The 19,746-nt window shown below is 37.8% G+C and overlaps 1 protein-coding gene across 1 annotated transcript in view; it reads left to right on the forward strand.

The window, feature by feature from the left end:
- The window catches only part of GPR158 (G protein-coupled receptor 158), a 456,409-nt gene that overhangs the window by 312,700 nt on the left and 123,963 nt on the right, over window positions 1-19,746 (forward strand). The window contains exon 5 of the mRNA XM_033208979.1: window positions 1,422-1,490. Coding sequence (XP_033064870.1) covers window positions 1,422-1,490 — 69 coding nt within the window. The remainder of the gene's footprint in view (window positions 1-1,421; window positions 1,491-19,746) is intronic.

Here is a 19,746-nt window from a genome sequence, read left to right on the forward strand (position 1 = left end):
GTTAAGATATTTACACCACGTATAATTTCTATATACATTTTGTATTATATTTAGTGAAAACACAGCACGCCTAAAATGACCTCCTTTTGTGTTTATAGTATTAATTAATATATTTGCTCTATATTGATGCTTGAATTCATGAAAGCAAAATTTATTGTAGAAAATAAGATTGATTTTTCTGATCTTTCGTTTCTTGCCTCAATTCTAAGAATTTTGCTTTGAGAAGATAATGCTATTTTAAGTCTAACAAAATATCTTAAGGTTATTAGATATATTCATGCTTAGCAAACTATTCAGAAATTTATTTGAAAATCAAATCAACTAATTCTTTTGGATTTTGAGTAAAGAATAACATGTATGCATGTTCACAAGGTGAGATACCCCTGTTATTTAATGTGATTTATATTGTTCACATAGCAAAGCTGTGTTTGTGAGTTTTAGGGGTTATATTTTAGCATGGGGGAGATATGAAGACTTCAAGAACTTGTGCATGTGCTTTTTTTAAATCCACCAACACTATGCCACAGGTATTTGTGAAATAGTTAAGGGATAGCATTCAGTATGCACCGATGGCTCATATTTTAGAAATACAGGCAAGATCTCATTTGTAAATTTCTTGGATTGAAAGTGAAGGACTAACTGGCTAAGTTGGCTGGACTTCCTGGGTCAATAGGGACTTCCCTAAGGGAACTTTCCCCTAAGCCAAATTGAGTCATAGCTACAAGCTAAGGAATTGAAACCTCAACCAATCAAAGGCGAGTTTAAGCTCTAGCCACAGCCTGATGTTTTTAACCAATCAGGCCCACCAACCCACAAGCGGATAGAAAATAAGCTAATTCTATAGGACAGAAAAAGGAAAAGGAGAGGGGTCATAAGGGGATATAAGCATAAGACACCCAAGCCGGAAACGGCAATCCTTCCGGGATACCTTTCACCCTGTGGAAGCTTTACTTTCACTTTCGCATTAATAAATCTTGCCGCCGCACACTCTTTGGGTCTGCGCGTTTCTCTAATCGAGCTGTAACACCCGCCTCTGTGGTTGGTCCACGGCTTCATTCCCTGAAGCATGTGAGACCACGAACCCTTTGATGGAGAAAAGACCTTCAATCGGCAGAAGACTTCTCGGCACAAAAGTATCTTCAGGATAGTGTTCTTAGCTGCTCAGACTGTTTAATGATTCAAATTTTAGAGAACAAAACCTCATGAAGCCACTGGTGATATTATTAAGCCTATCATCACCTTTATAATCAGTCTTTTTGCATGTTTGTTTTTTACCCACCTGAATACTAACTAATTTTCATTTATTTATTTAATTTCCCCCAAAGAATGCTGTCCTACTGCCTTGTGGCATTTTCACAATAACATAATTCTCCAGGCTTAGAAATGTAAGTTAGTAATGACGTTTTTATTTTGTTTTCCAGAGCATCCGGGCATCGGGCCTTATCCTGTTGGAAACGATCCTTTTTGGGTCTCTGCTCCTGTACTTTCCAGTAAGTAACATAACTATGTTTTTAAAGTAGACATTTATTTTGTGTTGCATACTGTAAAACTACTGTTTGCACGCACACACACTCAAACACACCCTGGTGTTACCAGGAAGTGCAGGAGTTCTTGGCTCTTGTCTTACTTTAGAGAAAGAATTTGGCCAAAAGACAATTAGTAAAGTAAGCAAATTTTTATTGAAGGAAGTTGTTGATGAAAAGAGTCAAACTCTAAAATATTTGAAGAGATTTAATCTGAGCCAAATATGAGAGACCATGGCCCCTGATACAGCCCTGGGGAGGTTCTGAGAGCATGTTCAAGGTGGTTGGGGTGCAGCTTGGTTTTATACGTTTTAGGGAGGCATGAGACTTCAATGAGATTCATTTGAGAAATATGTTGGTTTGGTCCAGAAAGGCAGGACAATTTGAAGTTTGGGGGACTTCCAGACTATAGGTAAATTAAAACATTTTCTGGTTGACAATTGATTGAATTTGTCTAAAGACCTGGGATCAATAGAAAGGAAATGTTCAGTTTAAGATAAAAGACTGTGGAGACCAAGGTTCTTTTGAAGTCTCATAGTGGCTGCCCTTAGAGACGATAGATGACAAATGTCTCCTATTCAGACCATTAAAAGGTGCTAGACACTCAGTTAATGTCTTCAGGATTGGGAGAGTCAGGAAGAAAAACATCTAGCTATGTTAATAGAGATTCTTTACAGATGCAGATTTTCCCTCACAATGGACAGTTTTGCAGGGCCCTTTGAAAATATGGCACAGAAACATGTTTGGGGGTAAAAATATTTTGATTTTCTTCTTTGTCACATAATGTTACGCCAGAGTCAGATTGGAAAGTAAGACATGAGATATAGGGTTAAATAAAACCTGATGAGAATTTATGGTTTGTAGGGCATGACTCCCCAGACTCCTTAGATAGGAATTTGTGCAAGATAAAAGAAATCAGAGCTTGGTCTTCAACGTACATGTCAAAGAGTGGGTTGATCTGGGTGGAAAGTAGTAGCAGAGAACAGTACATTCGGAAAGACGGGGCAAAGCGGGCTCCTTGAAAGAAGATGAGCCAGCAGCTCCAAGAGTTCTGCATTGCTGTTTTTATTATGTTAGACCCTTTAAGTTCCTGTTGGTGTCTCAAGTCTCTGCCTTTGTCTCTGATTAGTTTCCCACTTCTGCCTTGAGTCCCCACCCAGTTCCCGCCCCAGGTTTGTAGGATTCTCCCTTGCTGTCTGTTGATGTACATGTGTGGCCTAGCATTAGATACGAATTCTACCTAATGGCAGCATTTCTCCTTACCACCATCCCAGGAAGGTCATATCGTGGTTAAATCTGTACTTATTGCACTTGTGTATCTCTTAGGAATTTCTCCTTTGCCCTCTTTCCCTCTTCTCAGCATGTAGCTAGTTACATTCTGACAGGTTAACTGCAGAATGAGTGATCATTGGGCATCTTAAGGGGTGTTTGGGGGCATTCCTTTCTACATAAGTATTTCCCCTCTCTCTGCTCATATCTAGCATGCAACCTCTGGGGTGCGAAATTTTTTGGACTTCCCTTTTTCAGGGGCTCCCCACTCCTGCTCATGTCTGGCTATCTGCCTACTCTAATGCAAGTGCTTTACAGATATTTAAATCCTGGTTTTTACCATTTGAGTGACCTTAGACAAGTTACTTAACATTCCTAAACCCTGTTTTTTCTCTTATAAAATGGAGCTAATTATACTTTTCTTCGCAAATTTGTGAGGAAGGTTAAATGCTTAAGTGTGACTACATATGAAAGGCAAATATATGCATATGTATACAAATGTATTGGTATGTATGCATGATATGTACAAATAAGTATTGCTTTCCTTCTTCCTTCCCTTCTACCTGAATCAGAATCATGAGACATATCAATTAATGTTGGAAAAATTGAAATTGTTACATAGTAAAGTAAGCATGATGAAATAAATGTATGTATGGTGCTAGTGGCTTAGATAATCATAGTGGACTCTAGCATACCAGTAACATGTCTGAAACCAGAAGATAAGTACTGACTTGACAAATTCAACTCAGCCAACTTATGTTCAGTGGTTATTGTGTGCCAAGCACTATGCTAATTTCTGGGAATACTCTATGAGCAAGACAACTTGATTTCTCCTTTCAAGAAGCTTACAGTGTAGAGGAAGAGATGAGTTAATGCAAACAATGGTAATACAATGTGACAAACACTAAGAAAGCAGTAAAGACAGGATGCTGTGGAGGCACTTAGGAGAGATACCTAATCAAGTTTAGGAATAAAATATCCCTTGGCAGAGACCTGAAAGGTGAGTAGGTGTAAGATAAGGAAAGGTAGGACTGCCGGGACACTAGATTCTTTTTGGTTTTTGTCTTACCTCACTCCCTGCTCCATCTCAGCCTGCTTTGTTGATTCTTCATCTTAACTCCCACTTCTTCATACTTGTATGCCTCAGGACTGAGTTCTTGTAGCTTTTCTTAATGTACATTCTCACTTGGTGATCTCATCTAGCCGCAAAGTTTAAGTACTATTTATATGCCAAAGACTGCCGAATTTATATCTCCAGCCCAAACCTTTCTCCTGAGCTCCCAGCTCCTATTCAGCTGCTTAGGCAACCACTGCATTGGCACATCCAACAGAATTCCTTATCATGTTCTCAACTGAAGCACTGATCTCTCCCTCAGATTCAGCCTTCCAGTGTCCACTGATGGCAGCGCTATCTTTCTAGTTACTCAGGCCAAAAGCCTAGGAGTCATTATTGATACCACTCTTTCTTTCACATTAGAAAACCTTTAAAGATACAGCAAGAATTGACCAGGTGCAGTGGCTCACGCCTGTAATCCCAGCGCTTTGGGAGGCCGAGGTGGGTGGATCACAAGGTCAGGAGATTGAGACCATCCTGGCTAACATGGTGAAACTCTATCTCTACTAAAAATACAAAAAACTAGCCAGGCGCAGTGGCAGGTGCATATAGTCCCAGCTACTTGGGTGGCTGAGGCAGGAGAATGGCATGAACCTGGGAGGCGGATGTTGTAGTGAGCTGAGATGGCACCACTGTATTCCAGCCTGGACGACAGAGCGAGACTCTGTCTCAAAACAAAACAAAAACAAAACAAAACACAAAAAAGATGCAGCAAGAATCTAATGAGCCCCTCCCACATTCACGGTTACCACCTGGTCTAAACTGTGATCCACCCCTTCTGGATTGTCGCCATGTTCTCTTACTAGCCTCTCTTCTTCCGTGCTGGCCCCTAGAATCTATCTATTTTCAAAATGTCAGCCAGTTTTAATATGAAAATTAGACTGACCATGTCACTCCTGTTCTCAAAACTCCCCAAAGATTCCCCATTTTACTTAGAGTAAAAGCCAAAATCCTTCCTGTGACCTCTAAGGCTTAATGTAATTTGGACACTGCCCCCTCTATAACATTTTCTAATCCTTTTCCTGCACTCAATGTTTAGATCGAGTGTTTTTTATTCAGGTCTCAAATAAATTTTTCTATTTATTCTTAAAATGGAGATATATTTACATATAATCAGTGTTATGATCTGACTCTGTCCTCCAAAATTTATGTGTTAGAAACTTAATCTCCAATGCAATGGTGTTGGGAAGTGGGGTATTTTGGGAGGTGTTTAGAGCCCTCATGAATGGGTTAATGCCCTTACATGTAAAAGGGCTTGGTGGAGGGAGTTTGGCCCTTTTTGTTCTTCTTCCTTCCACACAGCAAGAAGGCTCTCACTGGAAACCAGATGCTGACACTTTGATCTTGCATTTTTCAGCCTCCAACACTGTGAGAAATAAATTTCTATTGTTTATAAATTACGCAGTTTCAGGTATTTTGTTATAGCAGCACAAACAGACTTAGACAATCAGTATTAATTTTTCATAAAGTCATCCCTATTAAGTTTTCTAATTTTCTAGCATAGAGTTATGCATAGTAATTAGTAACAGAAGCAATGCAGCAGTATAAAGACCGAGTGTTTATTATTGGTACACTTCTTGTATAAATGGGATGTCATGCATCTTAACATTTAATCTTTCCCACAGAACCCTAGGGCACATATTTAACCAAAGTCATCCGATCACCTAATAAATAATGAAATATCTGAAATGACCTCAGTAACCTGATGAGAAACTTTAATTATCTGAATATCTGTTGCTGCTATTATCTTTTTTCTGAACCTCTGCTATTTTAAAATCAATTTTCCACCCAGTAGCCAGAGGGATTTAAAAATATCAAATCTAGTCTGTCACCTCTTTGGTGTCTTCTTTTGACGTGTTAGGTATACTGTGGTTTTTGCCCACCTCCCCAGCCTTATCTTATACTACCTTTCTTCTCACTTTCTGCTCTCCAGCCACCCTGACCTTATTTCAGTTCTCAAATAAAACATGATCTCTTTCATGATAGACATAATAATGGTCTCAAACAATGTCCACAATGCTAATCCCTGGAACCTGTTTGAATATGTTAGCTTACATGGAAAAATGGACTTTACTGATATGATTATGTTAAAGACTGAGATGGGGAAATTATCCTGGATTGTCTGGGTGTGACCATGGATCCTAAGTGAAAAGAGGGAAGCAGAAGAGAGAGAACCAAATAGATGACATGGTGAAAAAGATTGGCTGGTATTGCCAACTTTGAAGATAGATGAGTGAGGTTGCAAGCCCAAGAATGCAGGCTGCTTCTAGAGACTGGAAAAGGCAAGTAAATAAGTTCTTCCCTAGCTCTACAAGGAAGGCAGCTCTGCCAACACCTTGATTTTAGTTCCTAAGACTCCTTTTGGGCATAGGACCTCCAGAACTGTTAAATAGTAAGTCCGTGTTGTTTAAAGCCACTAAGTTTATGACACTATGTTATAGTGGCTATAGGAAACTAATATACCTCTTGTCGTAGGACCTCTTCACCTACTTTTTTTTGGTTTTGAAGAATTTTCCTCTTTTCCTTTTCCTCACCGTTACCCTACTGTCCTTTAGGCTAATTAGCATATAATCACCTTCTAGATTTGTACGTAAGTATCACTTTTTCAGGAATGCTTTCCTTGACCCCTAATCTGAGTCAGATTCCTGGCAATAACTTCTCATGGAATCCTGCTCTTTTTGACAACACCTATTTCAGTTTGTAATTACACATTCAAAAGTCTGATTATTTGATAATATCATTCTTTTGCACAGATATTAAATTCTGTGAGAGTAGGGCACGTTTCTGTCTTGCTCAGCACTGCATCTGCAGCAATTAGGCCAGTGCCTGTCACCGTAGTAGAAGCACAGTAAATAGGCATGGAATGAGTGAATAAGTTATACTTAGGTGAACTTAGAAATGTACCCCAAGCTAGTGCCTACTGTCCTGTTGAAGCACCCTCCAAAGACTCTGCTTTCTTTGTGGAAGACTGAGAATGAGGGCCCTTATTTATATTTATTTAGCACCTGCAGTTAGGCAATAAAAACACTTTCTCATGTTATTTTTGGGACTTAGCAGAAGTTCGGTTCATTTTGACTTCTAATATTCATACTTATTCAAAACAAGTGGTTGTATTAATGAGCACAGTCGTATAATCTGTAGAAGAATTGTAAAGCTTCTTAAATAGAAATACTCTAGAAAAGTATGACATTTGAAAGAATAGCAAGTGTCAGGTTACTAAATGTTAAAAGCAGTTACCAGGGAACCTTTCCTTGACTGAGATTCAATTTTGAAAGATATCTGATTGACCTGTACTTATGGTGATAACAGATACAGAGAACTGACACATTAAAAGAAAAAGACTGTACTTCATGATAATTCTAATATGCTTGTAAGGAAAAAAACAAAAACGGAGGCTTACCAAACAAATTCTACCCAACAGAAACATTAGGATACCTCATACTATTGACTTCATGCTTAACTAGCTATTTTATCTTTCAGAACATAAATTCTTTTTGTAATGGCTCAAGATAATAACTCTGTACCTTGGTTTTAATTTAGGGCTTATGCTCTGAAGATAGAAAGGACTATGTTATTTAATAAAGATTTGGGTGTAGCGTAAGATACCAGGGGAAAAGGAGATTAAAAGCAAAGAATAACCTGTTGTTGGACTGGACACATTGGCTTCATTTGGTTTTGTGGAAACAAATTTATAACTTTTGTCCAGAATTTTGCTATAAGGAAGACCTGTATTAAGTGGTTAAGGTGACTAAGTAAACCAAATATAGCCAAAAAATCTAATAAGTTGGTGGTATAAATGTGACCAATATCTTTTTGGTTTGTTAAATACCTTACATACTTTCCGTGTTCTTGGTGTGGACTTTACTAGAATTTTTCATGAAAGTTCTACTGGGAGGTTACAATTTTTTTTAAAGCATACTTGCATAAAATAGAATTGCTTTTAGGGCTAGCTAACTCCATGGAAGTAGGCTTTGTGGATATTCGCTGTTCTACTGAGTTATGCAATGAGCCTTTTCTTCTTTATATACTGCATATTGTTGTTCAGATTTGCAAGAATTAAGGTTATTTTTGCCTTTTCTAAGCAATCTTAGACTACAGACGATTTCATAACAATGCTTATATTGGAAAGTCCAAATTAGAGATTATCATCATTGTGCAGATGAGGACAAACCAAAATCTGACTAAATTTAGCATTGTTATATTGGGTAGCAGAGAGCCGAAGCATTCAAGCGTTTTCTTACAGATTCTCAAAAGAGACGCATGATTTGAAGTCCATACATTTGTGAACAGTGATCACTGTTCATAATCACCTAGCAACTTTTGTATAATTTATAAAAGAAAGAAAAGAGAATTTTAAGAAAAAACTAAGGTTTATTTTTTGTTAAATTACATTTAAAGAGACATTTATGGATTCATAAAGCACATTCTTTATAATTTAAAATCTAGAAGTTTGTTCTGCATTGACTAAACCATCAGTTTCATTTAATAAGGGTTCTTTCTTCTTTCCCCTCTAACCTTGGTTACTTTATTTGGTTGGTAGATATGTCTTCCTGTAAAGAACTCCAATGCATATGTAAATAAAACTTATGTTTAGGTTGTTCCTCCCTACCCCAGTCTTATAAGAAAAATCACCAAGTATTAGAACTAGAAGGGTCACCATTTACAACTCAGTCTTTCTCCAAAAGAGAGACAGAGAGAGATTATGATTCAGATTCATCCACTTTTTTTTCAGCTAGGTAATGAGAAAGCCAAGAATTAAATCCATTCTCTTAACTTCTGGTCTGCTGTTCTTTTCACTGCATGGCAGTACTTCTCACAGAGGATACAAATGTGATATTCAAATGACATCAAACGGGAGGCTGGGAAGGCATATGTTGTACCCCTTCACCAATCACCCTTCCTCATTAGGAAACAAAAGGCACAGAGGATGACTGAAACCAGGAATCAATTCATAATGGCTCAGGGTTTGCTTCTAAGACCCAATGTAAATTCCTGAGGAGCTTGGATGGATCATATTATTGAGCCATCTGAAGTTTCTGATATTCAGCCATCTTACTTATAAAAAAGGCAATTTTATGTTCCAGACTGACATCAGGTTGGTTTTAGTGGCATAGAACCTATGTCAGTTAAGAGATTGTTTTCTTCAATGATCAGCCCAAAACCTACAACTAAAACTTAAGAGTTTTTTTAACTGCAATTTTTTCTAATGTAGAAAAAACCCATCCAGAGAATAGGTATTGCCCAAAAGCAGAAGGAAAACAAGAGAATATGATCCCATGTTACAGCTTAAAGGAAGGGAGGTAAAGGAGGGAGTTGAAAGTGGAGAGGAAGAATGAAACAATGAAAATATAGCTAAAGCAGCCAAGTTTTAATCTATTACTATGATTGTTTATTTTCATTGCTAAAATTACTTTAGATTTGGCCAGTGAGAACCCTTTTAGGCTGGCTCCTGTATCCTTTTGATATGACCCCATTGTTCTTTGAGCACTTTCCTATGTTCTAGTGCAACAGAACATTCCAAACTAGTTTTATAATTCACTCCCCCAACCCTGCAATCCGTCTTTTCTCCAGAGAGCCCTGGTTCTTTTTAGAGCAAAATGGTAGCATTTCATTTCTGTGACAGATTGACTTCCATGACAGACAACAGAAAGTTCCCCAAGCTTTACAAGTAGACTGTGGTTTTTAAACTGATCCGTAGAATCCATCTCATTTGGTGTCCTTTAGAACCTTTTGGATTGATACAAGAGAAAAAGAAAAAAATGAAATTGGAAAGAAAGTTAAATACTTATGAACATAACATTACTATCAGGGACACAATAGTATGGGGATAGCCATTTTATGCCAACATAGCTCAGAAACTATGGGAATAGTAGACTCTTAATCCCCAAACTGTTGGAGGATTTCAGGAATACTGGCTCGTATAGAGGGCAAAAAACATCAGAGATCTGGACTTTCCAGGAAGCGTGAAGAATGGGATGCCAAGACACTTTGTTCTCTTCTATAATATAGGTTAGAGAAATAGAAGAAATAGCCATAGATGCCCAGAAGTTCTGTGTAGTTCCGTTTATCCACTTGGCTTGTCTCCTCTTCTGTACTCAACCCATCAGAGAGAAGTATGATCATTGGTGGGAGTGGCTGTCAACATGTAAAGGCATGGAGGTTGCCCAGTGTGCATATTCTAGGATATATGGTTAAGAGCCTTACTCCAATCAGTGATGTATGAGGAATTAACCAATAATCTTCCTTTCATTGAAAGAATTTTAATAAACTTGGCCTTAAGAAATTAAGAGCTGAAATCTTGGTTTTAGTTTGTCAGTGAAAAGCAACAGGTTATCGTCTTTGCTGCAATAAACACCAATTAGAGAATGCCTCTTGAAAATACCTTGTTGCTTTAGTGAAATATAATAATCCCTCATTATTTACAAAGTAGAACAAAATTAAAGAACACAATGAAAGAGGTAAAAGATCAACTAAAGTCATTATCCAGAAATACATATATATACACACACACACACACATATATACACATATGTGTATATATGTGTATGTGTGTGTATATGTGTGTATATATGTATACATACATATGTATATATGTGTATATATACGTGTATATATGTGTGTGTATACATACACATAGAAGAAAGAAATGGATGTATGGTGGATTAATCTATGAGATTTTATAAAAGATACTAATTATAATCTTTATTAGTTTAACAAAACCCAGATATTACTTATTTTTAGATTAATATGTTTTACAATGAGCATTATTGGTTCTGAAAGATCTTTCTAAAGTTAAAAAAATTGTAATTTAAAAGGTTGGGCTAATTATTTTTTATTTAGCTATATGTTTCAACTTTAGACAGTATCGCTTGACTCCAGCTATGACAGCTAAGAAATTGAACTCAAATACAGTTATTTTCGTCCTTTCTTTTTATCTAGTGGCTGAATATTATTGGGTCTTGAAGATAGCCTGATTTCTGTCTCCTGTAGATGACCTGATATTTCTTTCCAGATTCTAATAATAAGTCATTTTTTAGTCAGGCTGGAGTGCAGTGGTGCAATCTTGGCTCACTGCAACCTCCACCTCCCGGATTCCAATGATTCTCCTGCCTCACCCTCCCAAGAAGCTGGGATTACAGGCACCCGACACCTCGCCCGGCTAGTTTTTGTATTTTTTTTTTTTTTTTTTTTTTTTTTTTTTTTGAGACGGAGTCTCGCTGTGTAGCCCAGCTGGAGTGCAGTGGCGCGATCTCGGCTCACTGCAAGCTCCGCCTCCCGGTTCCCGCCATTCTCCCGCCTCAGCCTCCGAGTAGCTGGACTACAGGCGCCCGCCACCGCGGCCCGGCTAGTTTTTTTTTTTGTATTTTTAGTAGAGACGAGGTTTCACCGTGTTAGCCAGGAGGGTCTCGATCTCCTGACCTCGTGATCCGCCCACCTCGGCCTCCCAAAGTGCTGGGATTACAGGCTTGAGCCACCGCGCCCGGCCTAGTTTTTGTATTTTTAATAGAGATGACTTTTCACCATGTTGGCCAGGCTGGTCTCGAACACCTGACCCTCAGTTGATCCACCCACCTTGGCCTCTCATAGTGCTGGGATTACAGGTATGAGCCACCACGCCCGGCCTGAATTTATTGTTCTTTATCATTTTATTTCAATCATGATATTCCCTTTAAATACATAGATTTAAGACCCCTTTTATTTCTAGATTTAATTTTCTTCTGTTATTTTCTCCTCTTCTTCATGGTACATAAGTTATGGGTACATCACATTTATCTCTAATCTTTCTAGTCATTTGTATAGCTTTGTCCTTTTACATTTTATTTTGTGTGGTTTCCTCAAGTCTTTATTCTATGATCTTTACAGCAATTTCAGTTATGTTTATCCTGCATGAGTCGATTCTGATATATCTGTGGCCTCTCCAATGTTTTTGTTTTATTTTCATTTTTCTCCTCTACATCCCTGCTTTCTAGGAGCCATTTTATCTCTTTCTTTGTTTTTCTTATCTCTTCTTTACTCTCTAGTATCTTTTTCTTTGAGTTGATTTGTTAGAAGGAACGTGTTTTCTATAATTTCTTTGAGGCCATGAGAATTACCTACTTGAACCTTTATCTGTTTTATTTGATAATGTCCCTTTTATTAACATTCCTTATCTGCCCCTTCCCACCAATATTTAAACAAAGAGTCTGCCATGGTGGTTCTCTGATTTTTATTCATTTTTATTATAACCATTCTTTTTCATTATGGTAAAATATACATGACATAAAACTTACCACTGTAACTATTTTAAATGTACAATTCAGTGGCTTTAAATACACTCACAGTGTTGTGCAGCCATCGCTATTATCTATTTCCAAAACTTTTTCATCATCTCAATCTACAACTCTGTATTCATTAAACGATAACTTCCCATTCCCTCTTCCCCCAGCCTTTGAACTTCTGTTATACTTTGTTTCTATGATATTTTGCCTTTTCCAGGCCCCTCACATAAGCGGAATCACACAACATTTATTCTTTTCTCCCTGGCTTGTTTCATTTGCCATAATGTTTTCAAGCTTTATCTATCTTGTAGCATGTATCCGAAGTTCATTCCTTTATGTGGCTTAATAATACTTTATTATAGATATATACCACATTTTGTTGATTCATCCATCGCTGGACACTTAGGCTGTTTTCACTTTTGGGCTGTTGTCAATAATGCTTGTTGTATTTCTCTGTATACATAGAGTGGCCATGAACTCTACCCCAGCCCTGATGGGGCTTTTGGGATTGTCATGGATGTTTACCATGTGCCTTTCAGGAGATACTCTTTTATCCTGGTGGACAGCCTGCTGCCTGAGTGTCCAGCCTGTGACCAGGTGTCCCTTTCGTCAGTTATTAATACTGGAAGACACCTTCGTGGCTCTTCCCTGAGTTTACTTCTGCCAAGATAGCCACTCTCCAGAAGAACCTCCATCAGGAGAAAATTGGGCTGAAGTGTGTCAGTCAGTCAGACACATAGGAGGCAACACAACAAAATAAATAACAGAAGCAGTTTATTACTTACAGGTTCATGAGTGATGAGAGATACCAGGAAGAGCTGAGGGAAAGGTCACAGGGATAATGAGCTCAACCAGCAGGTGGGGAGCCAGACAGAGACAGACCTATGGACTGAGACCTTTACTGGGGTACAGAGTGTCATCCAAGCAGGTTTCCTGCTGGGAGTTCCAGTTGGTGAGTTTAAAGCAAGCGGGCATGTATTCCGCAGTGTCATGGTGTGGCCACTGCACGCCAAGCTGCAGTTTCTGCATTTATGTGGATTATGGGAGTCAGTGAGATGAGTAAAATATTAGAGTCGAGTATATGTCCCAAGAAGATGATCGTCAGTACGTGATGTATAAACCATATATCTGGATTGACCACCTTAAGGTACTAGGAGAGGGCAGGGAGCTAGAAATTGTGTCAAGGATAACTGGGCCCTGTTCCGTGTATGAGAAAGTTAAACCTATATTCAAAATGCATGCTGAGGCAACATCAAATTATAGGAATTTACTGCATGCTGCTATGAACATTAGTGTATAAGTATCTGTTTGAATCCCTGATTTCAATTTTTTGGGTCTATGCCTAGAAGTGGAATTGCTGCATCATATGGTAAATCTATGTTTAACTTTTTGAGAAATCGCCAAACTCTTTTCCAAAGTGGCTGCACCATTTTCCATCCCGCCAGCAATGCAGAGTGTTTCAACTTCTCCATATCCACACCAAGACTTGTTATTTTCCATTTTATATTTTTATAGTAGCCATCCATATGAGTGTGAATTGGTAGCTCATTGTGGTTTGGATTTTCTATTTTTGATTTTTGAATGAGGCAGGTTTTTAGGGTGTCTGTTTTATACATAGTCATGTAGAGAACTGGGTGGAGGGGAACAGATTGAGGCTACTCCATCATTTTGAAATCACATGGAGCCTCAGATTTTCAGGCTGTATTATAATCTGGTGCTTTGACTTCCTGCTCGACCATACCTTAGCTCTGGCTATCTTCTTTAGCTAGTGTACCACACAGGTACATAAACAAAGATGACATGTCTCTAAATCTCCCACCAATCTGGGATGATGCTTTTTCTACCAGAAAATTCCCTAGTTCTGCTTTGACTTTCCATGCTCTAAAATTCTCTCTCTCTTTTTTTTTTTTTTTTTTTTAAGATAGGGTTTCTATTGCCCAGGCTGGGGTGCAGTGGCATGATCATAGCTCCCTGCACCCTCAGACTTCTGGGCTTAAGTGGTCCTTCCACCTCAGACTATTAAGTAGCTGGGACTATAGGTGTATGCCACCACACCTGGCTACTTTCTAAATTTTTTAGAGATGGGGTATTGCTATATTGGCCAGGCTGGTCTTGATCCCCTGGCCTTATGTAATCCTCTCACCTTGGCCTCCCAAAAAACTGAGGTTACAGGCATGAACCATTGTGCCTGGCTTAAAATTCAATTCTCTAATGAACAGATTGTAGTTTCAGGACTGGAACAAGGCTTCCTGCTGAACTCTGAAGCAGGCATGTAAGAATTCTCTGTCTCCTTTCCTTTTGGTACAGCTATAACTCAGTTCTTGGGTCTTTTCTCTTTTCCCTTATGATCTCATCCATTCTCATAGCTTAATATACTCTGCATGCCAACACCACCCAAATTTATATCTCCAGCTCAAATCTCTTTTTTGAATTCCAGACTTGTATGTACATATATCTATTCAAAATCTCTACATGGAGTCTGATAGACATTGCAGTTAATTCGTCTGAAACTTAACTTCTAATCCCACCACCACCACCAAACCTGCTCTTCCAGCAAGTTCCCTAATTCCAGCTAACAACTTATTTTTTTTCTGTTTCTCAGGACAAAATCTTGGAGTCATCTTGACTTCCTTTTGTCTCTCATGTCACATATCTAACTCATCAAGAAGTCCTCTTGGTTCAACTTTCAAAACATATCAATAACCTAACCATTACATATTACTCTCACTGTTATCACTCCTGCCTGAGTCACCGTCATTGAGTATTAGGTTATTAATACAACCCTTTAACTAGTCTCCCTATTCTTCACTCTTGGCCTGTTATGGTCTATTTTCAGCACAGCAACAATAAATCCTTTTTTAAACTTAGGTAGTGTTACCCCTACTCAAAACCCTGCAGTAGCTCCCTATTTCATTCAGAGTGAAACTTAGAGACCTAAAAGATCTACATGATCTGCTCCTGTAACACTCTCTCTTCACCCTGCTCATCTTTTCTAGTAACACTGGGCTCTTCATTGTTCTCACACAGACCAGGCACACTCCCACCTCAAAACGCTTGCACTGACTATTGCTTTCATCTGGAACTTGCTTCATCCCCTTCTTCATGTCTTTGCTAAAATATATTCTTCTTGATGAAGCTCACCCCGACTACCCTACTTTAAATTGCAGCCTGCCCCACTCCTCACAGTACTTCTGTTCTCTCATCCTGCTCTTTTTGCATAGAATTGACCACTTTTTGCATGCTGTGTTACTTTATTATCTTTATTTCTTACATATACATTTTTATTGTTTTTTTTTTTTTCTGTTCTCCTCACCTCACCCAAGAATTTAAATTCTCAAGGCAAAAATTTAAATCCACTACTGTTTTTCAGCACCTGGAACAGTGCCTGATACATACTCGATGCTTAAAAAATATCTGTTAGTAAACATTTTTCAGACATTTCTTCATCGATTAAGGTATGGAGTATGGCTCTTCCCTTGTATTATTAATAACAAATTCTTGTACCTTTTAAAATTTCTTTTTGATGTTTTAAGTTATAATCAGATTTTTTAAGTTGTAAATCTTTCAAGACCAGGACCACGTCTGCTGCATCTATTTCCATCACAGCACTTAAAAAGTTTGTTGAATTTCAATATAATTTTAACTAAAGCAATTATACACATGCAGCACACAGAATATAAATGTATAGCTCGGCATCTCTGTTTTTATCTTTGTGTCTCTCTTGCGAAATCTTTATCTCTAATTTCCCTGTGGGCTCATAGAAAAGACCGATAATAAAGAGACTGGAATTCTAACCTGTAACATTCTATGTAATCTGGCTGTTCTTCACCCACCTAAAGCCCTACCTCCGTGCTCCGTTCCCTCTGCCACAGCAATTCTGATCTGTTTGCTCTCCCTTGAACATGCCTGGCACACACACCCTGCAGCCTTGGCATTGTCTGCTTCCTCTTCCTAGAGCACTCTTAGCCCACGTATCTCCATGGCTCACATTCTCATCTTCTTTAAAGCTTTGCTCAAATGTCACTTCTCATTGAAAGGAAGTTAAGGAACTCATTATTTTGGAATAAGCAAGGAAAAGTTAACTCAAAACTTGTAACATTAAAATGAGAATAAACCACCACCATTGCAGAGAATTTCCAGTCAGACCAAATGGAAACAGATTCAGTGGTGATGTGAAGGCAGAAATGACACAATTTGGCAGTTGACTAAGAACATCATCAATGATCCTGAGATTGCCTTCATGGGAATAAATGAAGAGATGCTGGCTCTAGCATGATAGAAAACTTAACAGTGAGACAGTTTGAGTCGAAAGATAAGAAATTTTGTCTCTATAGCAATGTCATAGCTGGAATGTTTTAGCTGTGTAGAAAGAAAATTGTGAAATGGGTAAAGCATCAGTTCATTTCTAATTCTCTTTCTATAGTTAATGTTTTTGCTCATGGGCAGAACATGGCAGGGGCTCTTTCTGTCTCTTCCAGTAGTTACTGTTTCTTCCTTGAATACAAAAATGCTTCTCAGATTTTCCCATGTAGGTCCAGGACACATAAGTAATTATTCATTGCTAGAGTCTGAGAAGCAATTTTTCAGTTAATTAAAAGACTGACAAATCTATACTTTAGATATTATGTATTATATGTAAATGCAATTTTAGAGAATTTTAACAGTCTCTGGGAAACGTTCTCAGAATTGTCAGACATCTATATCAGCAGACGACTAATACTGTGATGTCCATGTTTATCTCTGTGGTCTTATAGGTGAGCAATCTGACATAAGAAGGTATGAAATACCCCAAGATGTTTGAAATATAATTAAGAAAACAGCTATAGACAGAAAAAAAATAGTTGTTAGAGTTCAGCAATGTGTCCTGAGAGATAGTTTATCTTCAAAGATATTGGAAAAAATTGTAAAAGCCTAGAAGTACATTGAAAATGGTTTCAAGTATTTTTTTAAATGACAAGTAGATGACATTTTGACAAGGTGTAAATCATACTTTAAGTGTCGAGGGCTACATAATGTCTCTAAAGAGTCACAGTTCAATAAAGCAGATATGTTATTTAAGAAAATAGCAAAAGAAGAGAAATATAAAGACACCATACTTAAATAGAATCATATAAATAAAAACCCACCCTAAAAAGATCCAGAGCCATGTAAACGTGAGATTGAAGGGAGCATTTGGAACCATAGCTAAAATTAGAAAGGACAATGTGAACTTCTAAGAGAAAAAAAATGCTTTTCCAGAATTTATCAGAAAAGTGTCTGAATTTATGTGTTTTTACATTTATCTAAAACTGTCATTATTTTATATGAATAACTTCATGTTATAGTTGGTGAAATATGAAGAAAATATTTTGTGAAAATATCACTATTGAAAATATTTCATATAATTTACCTAAAGTAAATGTTATTTGTGATTAGATGTGTATAGTCTCTATGATTTGTCTATCCTTGAGTATTCCAAATTGAGATTTATTTTCAGTGCTATCACTAGGCTTTGGGGTTTGTTATGGTCTGAATATTTCTGTCCTCCCAAAATTCATGTTGAAAACCTAACCCCCCAAATCATGCTACTACGAGGTAAGCCTTTGGAGGTGATTAAGACATGATGATGGGGCCCTTATGAATGGTATTAGTGCCCTTATAAAAGAGGCCTGAAAGAGACTTCACTTTTCCCACCATTGTTAGAGTGAGAAGAAAGCTATCTCTGAGGAAGCAAGCCCTTGCCAGACACCAAATATATGGATGCCTTGATCTTCCCAGCCTCCAGGACTCGGGTAAATACATTTCTGTCATTTTTAAGCTACCCAATTTGTGGCATTTTGTTAGAGCAGTCCAAATGGGCTAAGGCAGGGATCATATAAACATGATTAATTCAAAACTAGACATATTCAGATGACATCCTACTTTCAACTTTGAGCTTCTTCATTATTTTATGTCTGTAACCAGTATCTACCTTAAATTTGCTTACTTATCTGAACAATCTTGAGCTTTACAGTATAGCAGTTAGGAGCATGGACTGTGGAGCCAGATTATAACTGCCCCTCACTAGCTGTGTGACTTTGGCTTAGTCAGTTAACCTCTTTGGACCTCCATTTCTTCATCTGTAAAATGAAAGTAATAAAAGCATCATGGGAGGCTAAATGATTATATGAATGCAGAATGCTTAAGGATATGCCCCTTTACCAGGTAACCCTTATCCAACCCCTAATATGTTAGTTGATGAAGTGCATATCCTCAGCAAGTGTAAGCATCACCCAGGATTGCTAAAACGCAGCTTGTTGGACCTCACTCCCAAGTTTCTGATCCAGTTAGTCTAAGACAAAGTTGGAGAATTTGCATTCTTACAAAGTTCTGGAGGGATGCTGATGCTGTTGGTCCATGGTCCTTGAACCACACTCTGCAAACCATTTGCCATAGCTTTTCAAACTATGTGTGGTAAAGGAATGGTTGTTTTCTTCTTGTTTGTTTTCTAACTATGATAGATCATTTTTGGAGGGTAAAATACAATAAGTATGAATTACCAGGAAAGTGAAATAATAAAATAGATAAATAAGAATTTTCTATTCTTTGAGTTTTCCAGTTGGTTTATTTCTAGATAAATGGGAATTTTCTGTTAATACCTTGGAAAAGGGGGAGGATTCATACAGCAAATAAAGTGAATGTCTGCAGTTTCATGTTAAGGCTAGTCTCTCTTGGTATGTTAGCAACCCTTTCTTTGATCCCCATTTTAAATGGGAACCTTGATATAACAGATTCACAGGTTCCTGGGATTAAGAGGCGGGTATCTGTGGGTGCTGTTATTCTGCTTGCCACACCAGTCATAACATTCCAATTCAACATGCTCATCAGGTGATCCTGATTTAATCAGAGCCACCACAAGTCTCTGAGACATTCTGATATCCAAAGCCATATTCTCAATGTCAGCAGCCTACAAGACAAAAAAACCTTCTGTTTTATAGCTTATACCAGGAATCCATGCTTTGGAGAAAGTTGCACTTCTGTACGAGGACTAATTTATTTTTCTATAAATTGTTGGCAACATCATTTAAAAATTAGGAAAATTAACATAAAAAGGCCATTTTCCTCCTTGGCTGTAAATACCAGGCCCTCATTCCCATAATGACTAGCCATCTGTTGAAGTGGTGTAGTGGCTGCCCCAACTAGGAATGCTCCTTTGTATCCTAGTTTTCATAGTCACAGTGTAGAGGTTAAGAGTGTGGACAGTGGAGCTAGACTATAACTGCCTCTTATGAGCTTTGTGACCTTGGGTTAGTCATTTCATCTCTTTGGACCCCCACTTCCTTATCTGTAAGTTGAAAATAATAAAAGTATCCTGTGAGAGTAAATGACTTTATGCATGCAGACCCATTTTATTCATATAGAATAAGTTAAGGCCTGGGCTTTCATTATATTGTTTGATTTTGCTGCCCCTGAAATTGAAAGTTTTGACAAGAGGAAGGAAAAGCATTTTTCTTCTGACACCTATGTACTGCAGTTCAGATGAATAAAATTGCCTTTAGATTAAGGAAGCTGTATACTCCATGAGTTTTCAATGTAAATTAAATAAACTAACCAATTAACCTAA

This window comes from Trachypithecus francoisi, unplaced genomic scaffold (genome assembly GCF_009764315.1).
Source record: "Trachypithecus francoisi isolate TF-2019V2 unplaced genomic scaffold, Tfra_2.0 Lachesis_group9, whole genome shotgun sequence".
Taxonomy (NCBI): Eukaryota; Metazoa; Chordata; class Mammalia; order Primates; family Cercopithecidae; genus Trachypithecus; species Trachypithecus francoisi.